This window comes from Urocitellus parryii, chromosome 11 (assembly GCF_045843805.1).
Source record: "Urocitellus parryii isolate mUroPar1 chromosome 11, mUroPar1.hap1, whole genome shotgun sequence".
Lineage (NCBI taxonomy): Eukaryota > Metazoa > Chordata > Mammalia > Rodentia > Sciuridae > Urocitellus > Urocitellus parryii.
Window position 1 is genome coordinate 59,083,692 of NC_135541.1, and position 20,532 is coordinate 59,104,223.

Below are 20,532 nucleotides of genomic sequence, written 5' to 3' on the forward strand. Positions count from 1 at the left end.
ATTCTCTTCAGAAATGCAATTCTTGTCTTTTGATTCAATTATTGACTTATAAGCTTTTTTTCTTTTCTTCCTTGTGTTCAATTACCTCATCTTTTCCTCACACTTATTTCTTTTCCATAAACTTGTAGTAAATACCAGAACAGGTTTATGCCACCTCCTTTCTTTTCATGATGTGCTTCTTAATATGACTGTGTTTAATAAGGTCAGTTCTTCTCTAAGAAGCCAAACAGACACCATCATTACCTTTTGCGATTCTGAATTTTTTCAGTTCACGGTTAGAGGGGTTTTGAATCTCATAGCTGTCACTGGTTAACCCAACCAGAGAAATTTAAAAGTTAGTTCAACCCTTTCTTATTAAATAATTTACCTGAATGTAAAACCTCACTTCTCTTGTTATTTCTGGGAAACCCTATTCTTTTAGGTGAGATCATTTTTGTGGTATTATTCAAGACCTCTCAAGAATGCAATTCTTCCATGTAACTACAGAGGAAGGGCTTGGCTTTCTGGTATTGCAAATAATACCATAAAACTTGATAGTTTTATGGAAAAAATAAGAGAATTAATATACTGGAAAGTATTGGAATTGGAGCTGTAGTTTTGCAATCATGCAAGCAAGAAATTTTGGGGCATTTGCTGACAAGCTCCTGAGGACAGTAAGACAGTTTTTGATGGTCATTTCAGACCTATTTCAGGGATTACTTAGACCTTTCCTACTGATATTAGTGAATGGTTAGTGAAATTTGGTGATGATTGCCTTCAATCTGGAATTAATTGATCATAAAGGATGTACAGATGTATCTACATTGGATGTATCTACATTGCCTATCTTGAATGTGTTCATAAAATAAAAAGATGTGTTGTGATAAGCTTTGCTCATGTTTATTTATGTACCACTCTGATGTGCTATCAATGTTATCTTTTCCTTAACTCTTGGGGTGTGAGAATCAAGTTCCATGAGGGATTTTTAGCCCTGTCTTTCCATACTTTGAAGGCAGGCAGTGACAAGATCTTCCAGCATTCACTTTCTTTGGACAACTCTGAGTTTATACGGGTAGAAGCAATCTGAGGTACACTTTTTACCCTGGGCCCTCAGGCAGGCAGGGTAGGATGGCCATCCTACTGTTCAGGTTCTGTCCATGTTGTCTAGTCGCCCTCTCTTTATTTCCATTCTCCAGCTTTGTAGACACAGTTGTCTCCCTTCTATGCCAGCTGTCTTTTCTGTCTGCAATCTCTTAAGTGAGTACCTTCATGATGTAACTGTGCTCTTCTCTTCCCTGAGTGTAGGAGAAATAATTTATTGAGAGAAACCATCCATAGAGAAAATGGAAGGCTAATGTTTGTCCTTCTGAGCTATTTCAAGGAGAGAAATATAATAATCAACTTACAACTATGAGATTCAAGCCTCTTGTATATCTCTGTTTGACCAAACTGATGGCCTGCCTGTGCCATTCTGATTGATTGGTGCCAATGTTCCATATTATTTAAATATGACCATGGATATGATATATTATTTTAATATATGTCCACTATATAAAATTTAAAAAATACATAAGTTAAAATCTAATTTCTTTAAAAATTTTAAGTATTATGTTAATTTCTTGATTAAATAAACTTCTAGAAAATTTGTGTATGATATATGTTTCTTAATTTTTATTTTTTAGTTGTACTTGGATACAATACCTTTGCTTTTTATTTATTTATTTTTATGTGGTGTTGAGGATTGAACCCAGGGCCTTGCATGTGCAAGGTGAGTGCTCTACCGTTGAGCCATAACCCCAGCCACTTGTGTATGATATATTTTTTTGCCATCAAATAAGATTTATTATCTACAACTTATAAGTCATGAAATTGAGAATCAAAATTGTAAATTAATTAGTCTGAGATAGAACATATAGCAAACTCCAGAGATGGCACATCAATGTCTGCAATTTGGTTCAGATTTTATGCTTCTAAACCATTCTTCTAGAAGGCTGTTATGACATATGTCATCTACTTCAGAGAGAGAAACAACCCCAGTCAAAGCAAACTTACCTTACCAAGCAAGTGCATAAACCCTCAGGTTGAGATCCATTGTGTATGATATTTTGAATGGTATTTTTATATTCTATTGTTATATAGGTGACAATATACATAGATAAATATCTATGTATAATTGTATATTCTTTATGCTACAGAGGAAAATTAAATATCTTATATATACATAAAGATATATATATATATATCCTATAGATATATATCCTATAGATATACAAATATTCCTATAGAGGAATATAAATATCTCTATAAAGTGGTATATTGTTGGCATTTTGGGGATAGAGAAGTGTTTTTGATTTTTTAAATTGGATATCGTGGTTTTGATGTTGAGTGCCCTCTAATCCTTTGGAAGCTGGATTTTCAGGATGGTGCTGTTGGGAGGTGATGGGACCTTTTGATGGGAAGTTAATAGGAGTCTTAGGTCATTGGGGGTAACCCCTTGGAAGGTAGTTCTCTTAGGACTCCTTGGCTTCCTTAAGAGGATTATTATAAAAGTCTGGTTTTGGCCCCACCCTCTCTCTGCTTCTGGTTGGAGATGTACTCACTTGTTTGCTCCCACATGTGCAGTTGCTATTGCCAGCTACCATGTGTCTGAGGTAATGAGAGAAGGGGTAGCTGCTAAGTCTGCACTATGCTGTTTGGATTTTCACTCTTCAAATCTGTGAACTTTATAAACCTTTCCATTTAATAAAGTCGCTTCCTCAGGTATTTTATCGTAGTGACATAAAGCTGACTATTATAGTCAGACTATTCAGCAACTTGCCAAACTTTCATTGATTGTAAATATTTAATGACTCATCATTTTTCTAAGTAACTCAAGTTCTTTGTTTCCCTAATTTTTATGTCTCATCTTTTTTCCTCTATAGCATTGGCAGGAAACTATAGCACTATGTTAAATAGTGGTAGTAGTTGTGGCATACTTGTCATGTTCCAGGTTTTAAAATTCATCTATTAAGTGCAACAACTGTTGTAGATTTTTGATATATAAATTTCACTAAGTTCCCTCATTTTAAGCCCCTCATAAGTACTATATTGATACTTAACTGCTTTGCAACAAATTTCCACAAATTCAGCAGCATGAAGCAGCACCCAGTTTGTTCTCTCACAGTTCTGTAGGCCAGCTGTCTGGATTGACAAGGGCCTCACAATTAAGGTAAGAGCTGAATTGGGCTCTTACATTAAGGTCTTGGGGGGGGGGGAATCCTTTTGAAAGCTCATTCAGGCCTTTGGCAAAACCCAGTGCCTTATCTTGTGGCTGCGAGTCTGAGGTCCCCATTTCCTGACTTGCGGTCAGCTGGGGGCTACAGTCTGCTCCCGGGCAGTCTGCATTCCTTCCCACGTGGCTCCTCTGTGGATCAACCAGAAAGTATGCACTGAATCCTTGTCATACCAGGAATCTCTTTAGTATGGTGTGACCAGCTGGAGAAAGTTCTCTGCTTTTAATTGTGCTCACATGATTAGACTTAGCCCACCTTGATAATGTCACTCTCTACTGTGCCAGGTAGCAAAACAATCATGGGAGTCTTTTCCTATTCACAGGTTCAGAGGATTAGGTTGGGATATTTTGGAAATTCTCTCTACTACAAGTGCATTCCCAACCTCTATTAAGTACTGTTTGTTTTTTCTCTATATTCTATTACACTTTTCTCAAAGTATATGCTATGGTCGGAATCTTAATGCCCCCTAAAGGCCCATGTGTTGCAGTTTGGTCACCAGGGTGTGGTGCTATTGGGAGGTGCTGGCACCTTTGACAGGTGGAATTAGTGGAAGGAAGATAGGTCAGGAAGCTGGAAGGGGATGTGGGGACCCCAGCCCCTCCTTTCTCTCTTTGCTTCCCGGCTATCACTAGGTGAGCAGTTTCCCCTTCTGTGCACTTCCATGATGTTCAGTGCCATCAGAGGTCCAAGAGCTATGGGCCAATGACCCTGGACTGAAACCTCTGCAACCATGAACCAAAATAAACCTTTCTTTCTTATAACTTGACTATTTCAGGTATATTGTCACAATGATTAAAAGTTAACACACACATAGACATTTATTAGAAGAACTGTTTTGACATTGGGAGCCAGATTATCGTTGCTAACTCATTGACCTTGGGCAAGTTAATTATCTTCCTTTTGTCTCTTTTTCCTTATCATTAAAATAGGAATATTAGTGGTACTTAGTTGCAGAAAATAGGTAGTAATTATGAAATACATTTTAGCTATTATAATAATTACTAAAATATCTTTGTCTTATAATCTTTGTTGTCTTAACTACATTGTAAAATTTTTAATCTTAATCATCTTGACATGTTAATGGCTACATACTATTCTATTATGTAGATAGGTATACTTTATTTTTGGGGGGGAGTATGGATTGAACTCAGGAGCACTAGACCACTGAGCCACATCCCCAGCCCTATTTTGTATTTTATTTAGAGACCGGGGCTCACTGAGTTGCTTAGCACTTTGCTTTTGCAGAGGCTGGCTTTGAACTCATGATCCTTCTGCCTCACCCTCCCAAGCTGCTGGGATCATTGGCATGCATCACTGTTTTTACAAATTTCTGATAGTTGGAAGTTGCTTCTATTTCTCATTTTGTAAACAACACTAAAATAAACATTCTTTGAAGTTTTGCACACTATTTAATCTGTAAATAAATTCATGGACATGGAACTGATAGCTCAAAGGGAATTAACCTTTAAACCGTGTGATGTATTTTGTTAAACTGCCTTACAGAAAGATTAAATTAATTTGCACATCCTCTTCCCTTTCCCCTGGAAATGTTACTTATTTCTTAAAACACTTTTTATAAATTATAGAGAAATATCTTCAGAGAATGAGTCCCAGGTAGTCAGCATCTGAAGACAATGAGACAATGAGAACAAATGGTCTAATTCAAATTTCCTGGGAAAGTGGTCAGAAATCAAAAATCTAAGTTGGAGACTTAGGGTTTTGGGGGAAAGGAGAATGTAAAAAATATGTATGATACCTTTGGACTAACCATACTTTTCCACAAATCACAGACTTCAGGCAAGGCAGCAGGAGATCTTATCCATGTTAGGAACTATGAAATTTTAGGTAAGACAAAATGCTTCATAAAAGATGGTTAGACAGAAATTTGGCCTACAATATTTATTATCCGGAGAGAACACCAATCTAATAACTGTATAGTGTTTTGTGAAATTCCTATTTATTTAAAAATTGGACTCGTAATTTTAAAAAAGTCATGGGAGCTTCATTTAAAAGCTTACATGGCATTAATACAGCAAGTTTCACATAGTAGTAAAATTGATTTTTTTAGACAATGATTGATGACTTTGTCTTAACTATAACTTCAGCTAACAAAAAGATTTACTGTAATTTTTTATTATCATCATTATGCAAATACATTAGTAAGTGACAGCCTTCCTGAGTTCTCAGTGAAGTAATGATCATTGAGATATAAAAATGTCACTGTGATTGTATCCATAAAATCATACTAAAAAGTGATGTGCTTATGCTAAGTTTTTAAGGTGCCAACTTACCATTTCTATAACATAGCCTGTTATTAAAAAAAAAAAGGGAAAAAAGACCCCTTAGGAAAAAAAAATCCTATAATTCCTTAGATTTATCTCTTCTTGTATTTTAACATGATAACATCAGGAACTTGGTGAATGTTGGTTACTATTTTTTTGTAATAATGATGAACCATTGAATCAAGGTGGAACAGTTTTGTGTGTTTCAGAGGTTTATGCCAATTAATGTCTAGATACCCACTACATGCCCAGAACAGTGTCAAAAGTCATGGATGGGGATGCAAGCAGCACAGGTGGCTGGAACAGCTGTCAGGACGCAGGGAGCATGGCTCTGACACTGCCGCTGTGCATGGGCAGGTGGAGGCAGTGGACTGCACCAGGTCATTTTATATGTCCAGATCCTTCCCAGTGGACAGATGAGGAATTAGGTATCCCTCCTGATAATGAAGACTGAAAGTGCAGACTCAACTCTTTAAAGAGCAAGGTGAGAATTTTAAGAAATTACGAACTTCATAGAGTACATTAAAAGTTGTAAATTAAAGTGATTTGGAAAAATGAAACAAAACACAAAAATAAATAAGTGATTTGGCCAAGAACAAAACAAAACAAAACAAAACAAAACAAAACAGAGTCATGATTTGTGGCTTCCATAGACCTAAAATGTCTTCCCATTCATTCATTTGTTCCTTTGGCATTTTTTCTTTCTTTTTTTGGTATTTATACAGTGCCAATTATAAATCAAATATAGAGTATGTGCACTTTGTTTCCAGTATCCACAAGACAAAATATTTTTCTTGTTGGAATTAATGATATAATGAAACCATAGGATATGAATCTCAAACAGCTGAAGAATGAATAATAATAAGGCAATGAGAGGAGAATCATGTGGTCTTTAGTTATTGCAATAAATTGTTTCAAATAGGAAGTGGATTTGGAGTTGGCCATGAGATAGGATGTGTCTTCAAAATGCTGAAAATTACATGGGAGAGGGACAATCTGATCAAGGATTTAAGTATGTAGGTTGTTATTCTAGAGAGAAGTAGGATATATATTAATTTATAACTAAGGGAAATGAATTTCAGTTTGCTACTTAGGTAGCCTGAGTAAAAGTTTAAAATGTTACTGATAGCTCCAGAAAAAATTAATCTGAAAAATAAAAAACAAATGCAAAAATAAAAACTTACAAATGAAAACAAAACTCAGATTGTTTTATCTTGTGACCAAACAGATTGACTTAAGTACCATGATAAAATGGAATTATTTGTAATTAATTGCCTAAATAATTAGTATGGCTATTTTTTTAATTGACCAGAAATTCATATTATTTTCACTTTGAACAATACCTGTATCATCCTTTAAATAGGCATTGGATATAATCCTGGCCCAGCCCTTCCTAGCGCCACATTCTGTTATCTTATTCATCTATAAAGATACTATGACTCAGCCATGAAGTTTCTGGAATCCTTTGCATTTGGTCTGTAGCCTTAGGTTACCTGTTTTCTTTCTTTCTTTCTCCCTTTTTTTTTTTTCCCCCCTGAGGTAGAGGCTTACTGTAATACCCAGACTAGTCTTGAATTCCTGAGCTCAGGTGATCCTCCTGCCTTGCCTCCCCAGTGCCTGGATTCCATCTGCTGTGCCACTGAGCAGGTTTAGGTTGGCTTTTTTTAAAAGGATGATTTTCTCTAAAATTTATGGATATCTTTTATTTTTAAAGGAACACCCATTTCATTAAAAGTTCCCATTAAATAATGAATTATTGTAGTACAGCTTAGAAAATGCTTTGGGAAATCTTTCCAAACTATTGTAATAATAAACCAACTGGGCCAGTTGGAAATTTCTCTTTGGAAAAACATGTGTTTCAGGATAGAAGTCTTACTGAAATGCTTACTGGTTTAATCTACTTTTACTGTAAAGAGAATGTTGCAAATAGTCACATAAAGTAGTCTTTTGCTCCTGAAACCATGCACTTTCGATACTATGACTTCCAATTAATTGTTTTCTCTTCAATTCACAGGTGAGATGCTAATAATTATTTTGGTTTTGATATTTTAGACAAACATTTCTTGATTAAAAGGAAGGCATCTATCATTGCCAATATTTAGAATATAAACAATATTGTTTTATTACAACTGTAGGTTTAATTAAGACAATCATAGCTGAAAAGAGACAGAATTTATAACATTATTAAAATCATAAAATAAAATGCTTCAAATCCCTTTTTTAACAAGTCAGGTTATACCTACAAACATAAATATTTTCATGTACATGTTTTCTTCTTGTGGACTTAAACTTTTTCTTATTGATTTTAAAAAATTCATCATTACTAAAGAAGAGAAATAATGAAATAAGGATAAATTAGAATACTGCATAAATTTGGATTAAAAATAATTAAAAAACAATCTATTTAGATCCAAATAGACATCTAAAGACCAGTCTAAAGGATGAAAGGCAGGAGACTACTAAAGTGAAAATCATGCCATTCATCATGGAGTAAATATGAAGAAGAAGAAAAAAAGATGCAGAATGTTGTTGTATTTTATCAATTTAAACCTGTTAGTTCATATTTTTTAAAATTACCTTTTCATTTTAGGACAGCTAGCTCTTGTCTGCCCTTTCATCGTTTGGGCATCTATGCTTCTGATTGACACCTCAGTTATATGGTACTCAACTCATCTGATTTACTTGTCAATTATGTCTGTTGTTATGGCAACAAGAGATCTGGAACAAAATATTTATTAGAATTGATTCTTGATTAAAAAAGATACTAGTGAATGTGTATTAATGGAAACACTGAGTAAGATAATGATAGAATCAGCTAGAAATACAACTAGACATAGAAAGAAATAGAAATGTAGAGTTCAAAATGAGATCTACTAGTGCCAAGGAGGCCAATACATGAATCTATATCCACCCACTTCCACTATTCAAATCCTGACTCTACCACATTTCAGTTGGATGACCTTCATGAGTTAACCTCTTCATGTATTGGCTGAAATAGCTTCAAGTAGGGATATTACTTCTCTCATAGTTAGTAGCAGGATTAAATGAGGGAATACGTCTAAATATAGTAAGCACTATGCAACATAGGTCAGTTAATGTTAGTTGTTATTTTTTAAAATCATTTCTTGTTCATTAAATATAACATATAATATATATATAATATATATTAAATATAACATATAATATATATAAATATAATATTACCACTGGTCTCATTAATGGGAATGATGTAGCAGAAGATAAGAGGCTTTGAAGCCAGACGGACTTGGGTTTGAATTTTACCTCTGCCATTTTCCAGCAGTGTAAATTTGTTCAAATTTCCAGCTCTGCAATTTGTTTTTTTATGGACCATATCAGAGAAATAGTAACAACCCTGGGGATTTTGTGAGGATGAAATGGGTTAAAATATATAAAGTACTTATATGAATTTTTCTTTACTTTTTCCTCTTCCTTGAAGATGCACTTGGGTAAAATTTTTCCTGCTGTTCAGTCTACACATAATTTCCTCAGCTTATGTGAAGGAGGGAAGGTATCATAAAGTGCTATGATTTTGGATTATCTCATTGCAAGGGGAGTAGTTTCACTACAATGTGTCCTGTTTTCCCATTTCTTAGCAACTCTGAAAGGCTTTAGATGGAAATGTAGTATTATTTGAACCATCATTTAATTCTCTATAAGTCAAACAGAAAAAATGAATTTTTATAAATGTGTGAATTTTTCAGTACTGATGTGTACTTTGGGGATGGACAAAATTTCACAGCTATTCTAGATTTTTGACACAAGAAATATTATACAACTTTGTCCTTTTTTCCTCTTGAAATATTTCTCTCTGATTTATTTCTGAATCATTCACCATTTGCAAACTATTGTCTTAATATAATGGATATTCAATAAGTGGGAAAGGACTAAAATATTATATCTTCTTGTTATGGTTTGGATATGAAGTGTCCCCCAAAAGCTCACATGTGAGACAATGCAAGAAGTTCCATAGGAGAGATGATTGGATTATGAGAGTCTTAGCCCAATCAGTGAATTAATCCCAATTGGATTAACTGAGTGGTAACTAGAGGCTGGTGGGGTGTGACTGGAGGAACTGGTTAATTGGGGGCTTGGCTATGGGGTAAATATTTTGTATCTGGAGCTGGAGTCTCACTCTCTCTCTGCTTCCTGATGTGAGCTGCTTCCCTCTGCATACTGTCCTGCCATGAGGTTCAGTTTCACCTCAATCCTCAAGGAATGGAGCCAGCCTCCTATGAATTAAGACCTCTGAAATTGTGAGCCCTCAAAAAAACTATTCCTCCTCTACAAGTGTGCTGGTTGGGTCTTTAAGTCAAAGCACTCAAAAAGCTAAAACACTTCTATAATCAGCAATGTAGAAATTCATGTAATTTAGGCATGGTTAAAGTTGGTATATGGAACTCATAAGAGTAGTGGGTTTTTTGTTTGTTTATTTTGTTGTTGTTTTTGAAGGCTTTTGTAGCTGCTGCTTTCTTGTTGGTGTCTTCTCAGAGACTTCATTCATTCAATTCATTTAGTAGATATTGACTGTCCTACTGTATGCCAGATGCTAGGAATCAGCAAAGAGTTGGTCAGTCTAAAAGGCATGCTTTTAACAAGATTATATTTTAGTGTTAGGTAAAACAAATAAAAACTATATAACTAGCAAAATATATAATTTGTTAGGTAGAACTTATCTAAGTATTAGTCTCTACATCACTAGCATCTTGCAAAAGATCTGGACATAGCAGACACTCAAAAACTACCTGCTTCTAGATTGATACACTTTTATGAATACTCAAAGGAACAGAAGCACCATTATTGAATTTACCATGGCTTTCCTGAATCTAGTCCACAGACCCAGATGTGAAATAGCTTCCAGAGTAAAATTTTAGTTTACATGGGCTCTGTTATCTGAGTAAAGTGGTCTGTCTGATTGATTAATTTTGAACTTAACAGATGATATAATTGTATTATGTGGCCCAAGTAGATAGATATTTGATTTTATTATGTTTTATTCCTTGAAACTTGACAATGCACCTAAACTCTCCTTCCTATACATTTTTCACTTCATTGTTTCTCTCTTGTCTTAGTATTGAGTGTGTTAGAGGTATCAGATGAATTAGTTGTTTTCTTATAGACTATGCAAACACTTGGTCCTGTCCATTTTCTCAGTTAGAATTGTAATCATTGATAAAGATGAATAATTGTAACTTTCCAAAATCCATAGAAGATATTTTTAAAAATAATACATATTCCTCTAGTTCTATGTCCTCTCGTTCTCTTGGGAACTAGATGAAAGGCGAAGTATTGATGAGAGTCTGGATACGCTGTCTGGAATGCAAGATTGGGTGGGCCAGTCAGAGAAGAATGCTTCCCAGGCATGTGAAGTAACTGTCATCCAGGTCCAGGGAAAATGACTATGTTGGCTCAGCGCGCAGACATTCCTCAGCCTGACCTGACCTCTCACATCTCTCCTGCCAGTTTTACCAGAGTTACGTTTTCCAGGCGATTCTTTGGCGCCTTCAGTACCACATCACTCATATGTGCATGAATATGCATATATAGTCCATACAATTTCTGGTAAAATAGTGTATTTCCACAAATTACTTGGGGGAAAAAAAGCACAACTTGTAAAAACAATGTATGGTCTATCCAAAATATTAGTAAACTAAACACAAACCAAAGGAGAAAATAAAAATCCTCTGTGTTTCTACTGCCTAGGGTTAACCAATGAAAACATTAATGTAGATACTCCAATCTATTTCCCATGCAAAAAACAACAGTTGTTTTTTTTTTTTTCAAAATTGAGATGATACAATTAATGCAACTGGGTGATTTTTCTTTTTAAAAGAGTTAAAGCTGAGGGGCTGGGGTTGTGGCTCAGCAGTAGAGCACTCGCCTAGCATGTGTGGGGCTCTGGGTTTGATCCTCAGCACCACATAAAAATAAAATAAAGATATTGTGTCCAACTAAATTAAAATAAAATATTAAAAATATTTTAAAAGTTAAAACTGAATCACGAACAGAAGTACCTACATAAATTTTCATAATGTAAAATTATCATAGTTTATCTGTTTTTTTCAGACTTAGGTTATCCAGAATTACCAATGATGCTATTATAAATAAAATACTAATGACATCTATTTTACAGAAATATTTCACCTACAGCTTTGTGGGTAGCTAAACAATAATTCCTTCTCCCAAGGCTTTGGGGCAACCCTTCTTCATGACTGGGGCTGGTAGTCAAGGAGGGACAGAGTGATTATGAGTGCTTGGGCACTGTGCTGGTATTCTGGAAAAAAGACTAGGCTCTGGTTTCCTTCAGAAATTCAGTGTCTTTTCATAGTTGGTGAACATAGGAGTATTTTCAGAGAAGAAAGGAAAAATCAGAAAAGTGCATGCCATATAACTGAGATGCTTTAAATTTGCGCATCTCTAAAGCAACGTCAACTGTTCCACACAATTGTTCTGAGTATATTTGCTCCCATATACACAGAGTAGATACCCAGGAACATACCTATTCATTAATAGAAAATGCATACATTTAATACTTGTGAGTCAAGAGAAATATTTATTCATTCATCCTTATACTCTCCCCACCCAATTTTAACAAACAGATTATAAATTCTACAGTTTCTGCTTTGTTTACCATTTTTATCTTCAATTATTTGCACACAGTCTGGCATATAGCAGATAATCAATAAGTATTTGTTGAGTGAACAAAACAATATAAAGTGAAAATATTTGAGTCCAAATGCCAGTCAAGTCTTGGTGTTATTTTCTTCTTAGAGTAATTGATCCCATATAGGTAGGTATACTTTTAAAATCCTAAGGCATAATTTAAGGGAACAATGATACAACAATGATAGGAGAGTCTATATTTGACCCAGGTACTGTTGTGCAGAAAATACTCTTTTAATTTTATTTAGCTACTGAATATTTAGGTCTGCATTTTGATGCATTATTTCCTGGGAAAAGACTATTGCCCAAGTGATCTGCATGGACAGCAATATCTTGCTTCTTTTAAGTGCCAACAAACCACACTGGAATCCTTCAGTAGTACATTAAAACTTTTAGAAACACTTAATGCTTCAAAATATTAGACCCTTGTGACAGATGGTCAGAGGTTTCTCTGATGATGAGTCATTATGCTTCAAAAATAAATGCAAAGGATAAAAAATAACATAAGTAAATTTGACCAATATTTACTGGGTACATTTTAGATATCAGCCTTGTACTGAATATTAGAAATATGAAGAAAAACAAAAGATGATCATAGATATACAGGTAAATGCATAATTATTATGCATTGTTTTAAAGTGTATAACTGGACAAATTGCAGTGGGAGTACAGAGGAGGGAGCAACTGCTCATTCATCTTGGTGAAGATTGGGAAAAATGCATGAGTTTTATATGGGGTTTAGAGACAGGAGTTTGTCAGAGAAAGTTTGGCAGAGAAAGGGGGATAGGAGTTCAAAATAAAGAGTGTTACATAAGCCGTTGCTCAAAGAACATGGTGCATCTCTGAAAGCGAGATATTGGCCAGTGGTTGGAACATAGGATATTTGCAGGGGAGATAAGATTACAGAGGTAAACTTACAGATGTACCATCACAGCGTCAGCTGAAGAGTTTGCACTATGTCATACAGGCCATGGAAGTTTTGATAAGTGATATTTATTCTTTAAGCATTGATCTCAGCCTTGCAAATAAAGATGCTTCTTTTTGACATTGGTCTTGATTTTCTTTTCATTTGGGATTTTTAGGTTTTTTTGATATCATGTTTGAGTCTTTGTGGCATGATGACCCAGTATCATTTAATTTCAGTTTTATCTCCTGTTTATTTTTTATTATTTTTATAGCTGAGTTGTTTTTGAAGTCCTCTTATTTGTTTGTTCTGCAACTGTTTGGCTGTCAAAGCTGGACTCAGTGATTTGCTTCATTCTAATAGTAGCTGGGACCATTTATAGAACCGTTTCTACAAAATGCTCTCTTTATAATCACAGTGATCAGGAAATGGACATAGGAGACCAAAATATGAATTGTTATAATTAAGTCACAATATAGTAGTATAGAGATAAGCTCATTTCTACAAAGTCCTTAGAAAATTCCATTGTTTACTTTTGAGAATGTTTTAGCCTAGTTATGGTAGGGATGAGAGATTCAGAAAAGAGAAGATGCTATTATCATTGTAGTTACCAAGCTGAAAACTCTAAAAGTAGTACAGAATAATATTATACTATGTACAAACTAATATCAAATGTTCTGCGTGCATTTTTAAAAAATCTGTTAGCTTATCTATGATTTATGTACTTAAATATAATTTAGTTTTTATTGAAATGCAAAATGTGTGCTGGCTTTGATATTATTATCTGCAGAAGTCTAAGAAGGGTGGTTTCTGATGTCAACATCTGTTCTCCCTGAGTCATTCTAGTCATGCACATCTGACTTACTTTAGAAGTTACTGTTTTGTAGTTCTGATGTCAATTTGAATTCAATTTGAATTCAAAGGATTCAAATGTCTGTATCAGTGATTCTATCGTTTATTTTTGTCCGTATTTTGCAGCATAGTATCACTCTATGGAAGTGGAATGAAGGTCATGTAGCACAGCTAGTTAAGTTAAAAATAACAGGACTGAAAAAAAAATGCCTGCAATCAATCGATTTCTCTGTTTTTCTTGTATTCTAGGTAACAATGGCCAACATTGGCATAAATGGAAATAATTCTCAGGAGACCTGTGAAACAACGCTCTTTGCTCTCCGAATGGCAACATGGAATCAAATCTTAGATCCCTGGGTATATATTCTTCTCCGGAAGGCTGTCCTTAAGAATCTCTTCAAGCTTGCCAGACGCTGCTGTGGAGTGCATGTCATCAGCTTACATATTTGGGAGCTTAGCTCTATTAAAAATTCCTTAAAGGTTGCTGCTATTTCTGAGTCACCAGTTGCAGAAAAAAATCAGCAAGCACCGAGTTTAGTAGGACAGTAAGTCAGTGTAGGACTAGAACGCGATTAAGAAAATTTTGGGCAATATATCAGTTAATTAGATAAATATACATAGCCTAACTGGAAAGTTCAGACCTCAGCAGGTAGTTGGTGATAACTTTCTTTGGATTCAGCTTTTGAAATTTGTCAAAGTAGTATATGATTGCATATTTTCACTTGTTTTTGTCAACTGGAGTTAGAATGAAATAATGCTTATGGGAGTCAAATAGAAAAAAAATTGAGCTTATCTGTGTGATTGATGCTTTTATAATAAATGAATGTGTTGAGGCCTAATGTATTTTTACTTGGCCTATTTACTAGGGAACACCTTAACACTACCTGCACGGTGGATTGGCTATTTTAGGATCACTATTTGTAGCTATTCTTCATAGACAAAGCTCATTGATCTACAAGGCCCCTGTATTTTTGTCTGGTCTGTTTTAGTAGTCATTATGTAGCCTCAGTCAATATATGCATGACCATGGCATCTGGGATTCAACTGTGGCTTATAACAAAAACCTACTGTATAGGTCAGTTCTGGCTCATAGGTTGTCTGATCGAGTTTATTTATAATGGGCCCATTCATATCTTATTTGACAGATATGATTACTTTCATCTATTATTATGAAGGTCAATTGTTTGAAGGCTTTTTGGCAAGTATAGATTTAAAATTTTTAAATAATCGTTTCCTTTGAAAAATTTAGTATGTTTATACATGTTCATATTTAGAGATACAGAGGCTTTAACTTAGCACAGATATAGGCAACTTGCATGATAGCAGTTCCTAAAAAGCTCTACCTTGAATAATGCAAACAGCCTATACCCCAATGATGTGAGCAAAGAACATGGGCAAAAGGTGCTTTGCTGTGTGCCATTATTTCTGTTTCAGAGAATAAAAGAAACACAGTCAACAAATAATATTCAAAGATTATCTACATCTAGTGTTTTTCTGCCTTACATGCATGTATGTACACAAAAATACTCACCACAGACAATGGAAAATCCTCTTTTGACAACAGGTTCATTGAATGTGTAAGATAGCATCTTCTAAAGCCTGTGCTACAGTGTTGAAGGTGAAGATTGGAAATCAGCCAAGCATTTTGGCATCATTTTAATAGCCAACCAGAAATCAAAGGTAATAATCTCCCCCAAATTTCCAGTAATAAATCAGACATTTTCCCCCTTGTTTTTGTAATTCATTCCAAAGAATTTAGTACCCATTCAGAATGTCTTAGGTCCATCAGAGAATAGGATGTAGTTTTGCTTTATAGTAGGGAAATGTATTTCTAAAAAAATTCTTTCTTTCATTAAATTGGGTCCATTTAAAAATTAATTTTCTATGTGAAACTCTTTTCAGACTCTAGGTAATTCTTTTAATTCAGCTAGACTTAAATGATTATGTTCATAAATTTCTGGTTTTCATTGTTAATTTCCATTGGAAGTCATTGTTAACTTTGTGGATTTTGGCAAATTGTCCTGCGTAAATTAAAAGAAATTAAGAAAGTATCCTCATTGAAGATTTGAAGGCAATATTTTTTTTCTGCAAATCTAAAGCAGATCACAACACACTGGCACATGATATTCTTATTTTAAGACCAGTAAATGATTAATCTTGCAAATTTATTCTCATATGTAGAGCACATAATATATGCTAGATTAATACTTGTCAAGTTGAATTACAGACAAAAATTTCTTAATGCAAATTGGACATGGAATTGCAAAGTTTTTGCACATTTTAGTTTAAAATGACAGTTACATATTGGTCATTATGGTATATGTATATATACATTATGTATGTGTGTGTGTATGTTTGTATATACAACACGTTTAAAAAGAAGCTATTTGTGATTGCTATTAGATTGCATAAATGTGTTTCAAGAGCACTTTAAGCCAAGACAAACTTTCAAAGCAGATATTTATTTTCTATAACTACTTAAGAATATTGGTGTCCTGTGAACTGAGGCACAAGGGACCAGATCTCTACCTACCTTCCCTTGTCATCTTGGATAAAAAACCTGCAGCAAATATTTGCATGTATTTAAACTGGGATAAGGCACTGAGAAGAAACACGTTCAGAATCTCCAGGCCTCTTCTCCCAGAGTCTTTAAAATGTAATGGAAAAATTGTTGCTGTATTGCCACAATGTGGTCCTAGCCATATGCATCTGAACTGAGATCTGTGATATGACCATGTGGGATGCAGTGGTTTGGGGAGTGACAATGGAGTCACTCTGCATATCTGGAAAGATTACTTGTATCATGTGAGCATCGTTTTAGGGCAATATAATTGATTTTGAGATGATGTTAAACACATGATACAGACACCAAAACTGGAAAAAAAATAAATAAAAGAATATGTGTTTGCATGATTTAGGCTTTTCTTCCAAGGAAAGCATAATTAAAGAAACCAAACAAACACAAGAGTGGGCAGAGCTGATTTCAGAATTTGTTTCTTTTGATATATATTTTGCACATAGTTTGGAAATTTGCTGTATAATAAATAATAGAGGGTAGCATTCACCAATAACTTTTGTTCATGTTCCAAGTGAAAGTATATTTGTTCTGATTTCCAGAAATAAATAGTACAAATAGTTTCAACAGGTTCATTAATTTGAATGTTGTAAGCTCTGTTTTAAAGTTTGTAATGAGACCTTCAGGGTAACTGAAATAATTTCCCTTTGCATTAGGTAAAGTAGTAATCATGCAACTTCACATACTGTTTGAGCTTATGATTTCTGAAAAATTGTATTATTCTAGGCAAAAGCTAAACTTGTCAGACTTTTTTAGAGTCTTTGTGAATTTGTTTAAATTAGTGCCCTTCTAGAAAGAGTCATGAGAGAGATTTCCCTCAACCACAAGGAGAGCTCTCAAGAGAACCCAGCCATATCCTAATATTGGATGTCCGCCTCTGGAACTGTAAGAAATAAATTTTTGTGGTTTAAGCCAAAAAAATGCATATGGGTTTTTATGATTATAAATACTAAGAGAATGCTGACCCCTGGTATCCAAAACATCAAATGTTTTACTGAAGGTTTCAATTAAGTGATTAAAAACATGCCCTTTGAAAAAAATTTTTTTCCTAGAGATGGAAAGTTGCTTATAATGATTTGTATAACTAAAGTGGAAAATTCCTAAATGTACACACACACACACACACACACACACACACACACACACACAGACATACCCATATATATGGGGAGGGATAAATCTGTGGTATATAATAGTATCGTATGCTCATTTTAAGACTTAGGAAAAGACAAATTCACTTTAGTTTTATGCATAATTTGAATTTACAACCCTAATAAGAACATTTATTAAATACAGAGTGAGCCCTTTGTGAAAACTGCTTTAGCTTTTCCTGTGCACCAACATTGCTCCAATTAATTAACTGTCTAGGGTCAGAATATCAAGGTTGGGCATGTATATTTTCTTGCTCCCTCATCTGGGTATCAGAAGACTTTGCCACCCAGTAAATAATGTTGAACTTCCACTCATTACTGACGTGTTTTTATAGTAGATGAAATGTGTTTTTCTTTGTTATGTGAATAAGTGTATTTTGTGCTCTTCATATTTGCTGGTTTGCACAAGAGATTAAATCGTGATGTGTATGTGTTGTTGCTTGCATTGGTATATAACCCATGTAATTTTAGTGCTTTGACTGGCTTGAAACTTAAATGACTTTATAATAAATGTGGAGAACCTATATCCAGAGTGGTTATTTTGAAGATGGTCGTATACAACTTTCAACTTTTGAGCCTGAATGCCCATTTTTACCTGCTATTAGATGGGAAGAATTTTGACTTGGTTTCCAGTGTTACTGTCTGTTATTCCTTCTCTGTCCACTCCTCTGCAACATCTAAGTTTCTTTCACCTGAGTCTTACCATAGTTTCATAATTTAGATGGGATTGTTTCTAAAATCTGGTGGCCTAGGTATAGATAGGTCTAGGATAAGCCTACATAGGTCTAGGATAGCAAGCGACCCCCAAATCTTAGTGATGCAAACTCAGAAATGTTTGTAGGTTATCTGTGCTTCCTGTCCACTCTAAAGGGGGGTTCCTGTCACTATAATCACTTCAAAGAACTCAAGTGACTGAATATCTACCATGATATGTTGCTGTTTATGCTAGAGGGGAAACAACAGAACATGATGAATCATACACAGTCTGTTAGAGCTTCCCCTGAAAGAAATACACATTTACTCACTCGTTTCTGGCCAAAACAAGACTTCAGCTGGGTTGATACACCAGGAGGAAGACTGAAAATAGTTGATAGACAACATTAATTATTTAAACATTCAATAAAAAATGTTTTAGTTCTTGCCTTCCTATGATATTTAAACATGAACCATATTTTTTAAATTACTTTTTTATTTAGGAACATAATGTAATAAAACATTTAGTGTTCCCTCTTTATAAATACTGAGAAGTATGCTGTTGTAATCTATAAAGATAGGGTTGAATACGTGCTACTTACAATGAATCATTTTTTTTTATTTCAGATACACAGAATAGTAAGGGAAAAACTCACTTTTTAAAATAATGCAGACAACGAGACAAACACTGCCCAGTTGCAGCTATGTCTGAAATGATTGCTTTTCTAATAAGTGAGAATGAAGTAAATGTAATTTTGCCTTTTGCACTTTTAATTTCTCCGTGATAGAATATGTTTGTCTTGACATAACTCAGGAGACTGAACTCTGTAAAACTTTCAGAATATTCAAAGTAGTGTAATAGCACTGAAACAAGATCAAAGTACATTTCTCCTTTTTTTTTCTCCAAAGGGAAGAATCCCTTCATTTTGAACTCAAACCTAGCAGTACATGAAGTAAATAAGAAACTTGGCTAAAATTAAATCTTAGCAATCTTGAGATGTAAGTTCATATATAACAAATGTTTTGTTCTAAGCTACTTACAGGGATTTATTGCACAAAATTTCTGGCAGAGCTATATTTTTGCCCTGAAGAAGTATTAACTGAACATGATAAGATAAAGATGTGATTTGTAATTATGAGAAAGTAATTTGGAAGTCATTATGTTTTTATTAAAAGTCTCAAATTTGCAGGCAGATATCTTCAGTTAACAATCTAGATAGGTTTTAAAATATAATGAAAATTTCACTTTTGGTTAGTGATCTATTTATAATAGAGCAGAGGCAAAATTCTTGAAATCTAAAGAAATTATTTCTTGGATTTGAGGTGTATTTTAAATTTGCACTTTGAAAAACCCTTAGTGTTTCATGTTTAATTTCACTTGAATTATTCTCAGTGTTTGACTTATAAAACCCCAAACTGAAATTCATCCTACTGTTGAAGTGTTAACTTTTCCATTTTAAATAAAGCAGTTCTATACCAGTAGACACTTAACATAATTTAACTTCTTAAAAAGTGAGATTATACTATATGTACTGTTTTTTGGCAATGTTTTTGTTTTGATAGTCCATGTACATACAGAAAATTCTTTTTAATATCTAGATAGTATTATGTAATATGAATTTGCCACAAGTTAAATAATGATTTTTCTTATTGATGGAGACTTGCTTTTATTTCCATTTATTTCCCTTTTACCTAATGCTATTTCAATGTGTATTTCTTTATATCCTGTTATTGTGGTTTGTGAACTTACTGGATTAAGACAGACTTGTTTGCAGTAGGAATACACACTGCTAAAACGGGCAATGTGAATCACCATACTCTTTTTGAAAAAAATGCTTAATTTCTGAGATTACTAGTATGTATTAAGGCAGCCTTTTACATTCACAAATCTAATCAGCAAAAAGAAATAATATTCAAACCATATTTTATGTTACTTTTATTTCCCTTTGCAATAATGAAGTTAAACATATTCTTACATTTGTTAAGTCATTGCTTTTCTATGAATTTCCTGTTCCTGACCTTTGTCCATACTAATCTGTTAATATTTTTCTTATTGATTTGGCTCTGTATGTTAAGAATATTAACCCTTTTCATATATGTTACAAATACTTCTCTCCTAGGTTGCTATTTTATTTTTCATTTA

At 34.1% G+C, this 20,532-nt stretch overlaps 1 protein-coding gene across 1 annotated transcript in view; it reads left to right on the forward strand.

The window, feature by feature from the left end:
* Ptgfr (prostaglandin F receptor) overlaps positions 1 to 14,519 on the forward strand; it is a 34,704-nt gene extending 20,185 nt beyond the window's left edge. Inside the window, exon 2 of the mRNA XM_026410179.2 lies at positions 14,220 to 14,519. Coding sequence (XP_026265964.1) covers positions 14,220 to 14,519 — 300 coding nt within the window. The remainder of the gene's footprint in view (positions 1 to 14,219) is intronic.
* The last annotated feature ends 6,013 nt before the right edge of the window (positions 14,520 to 20,532 follow it).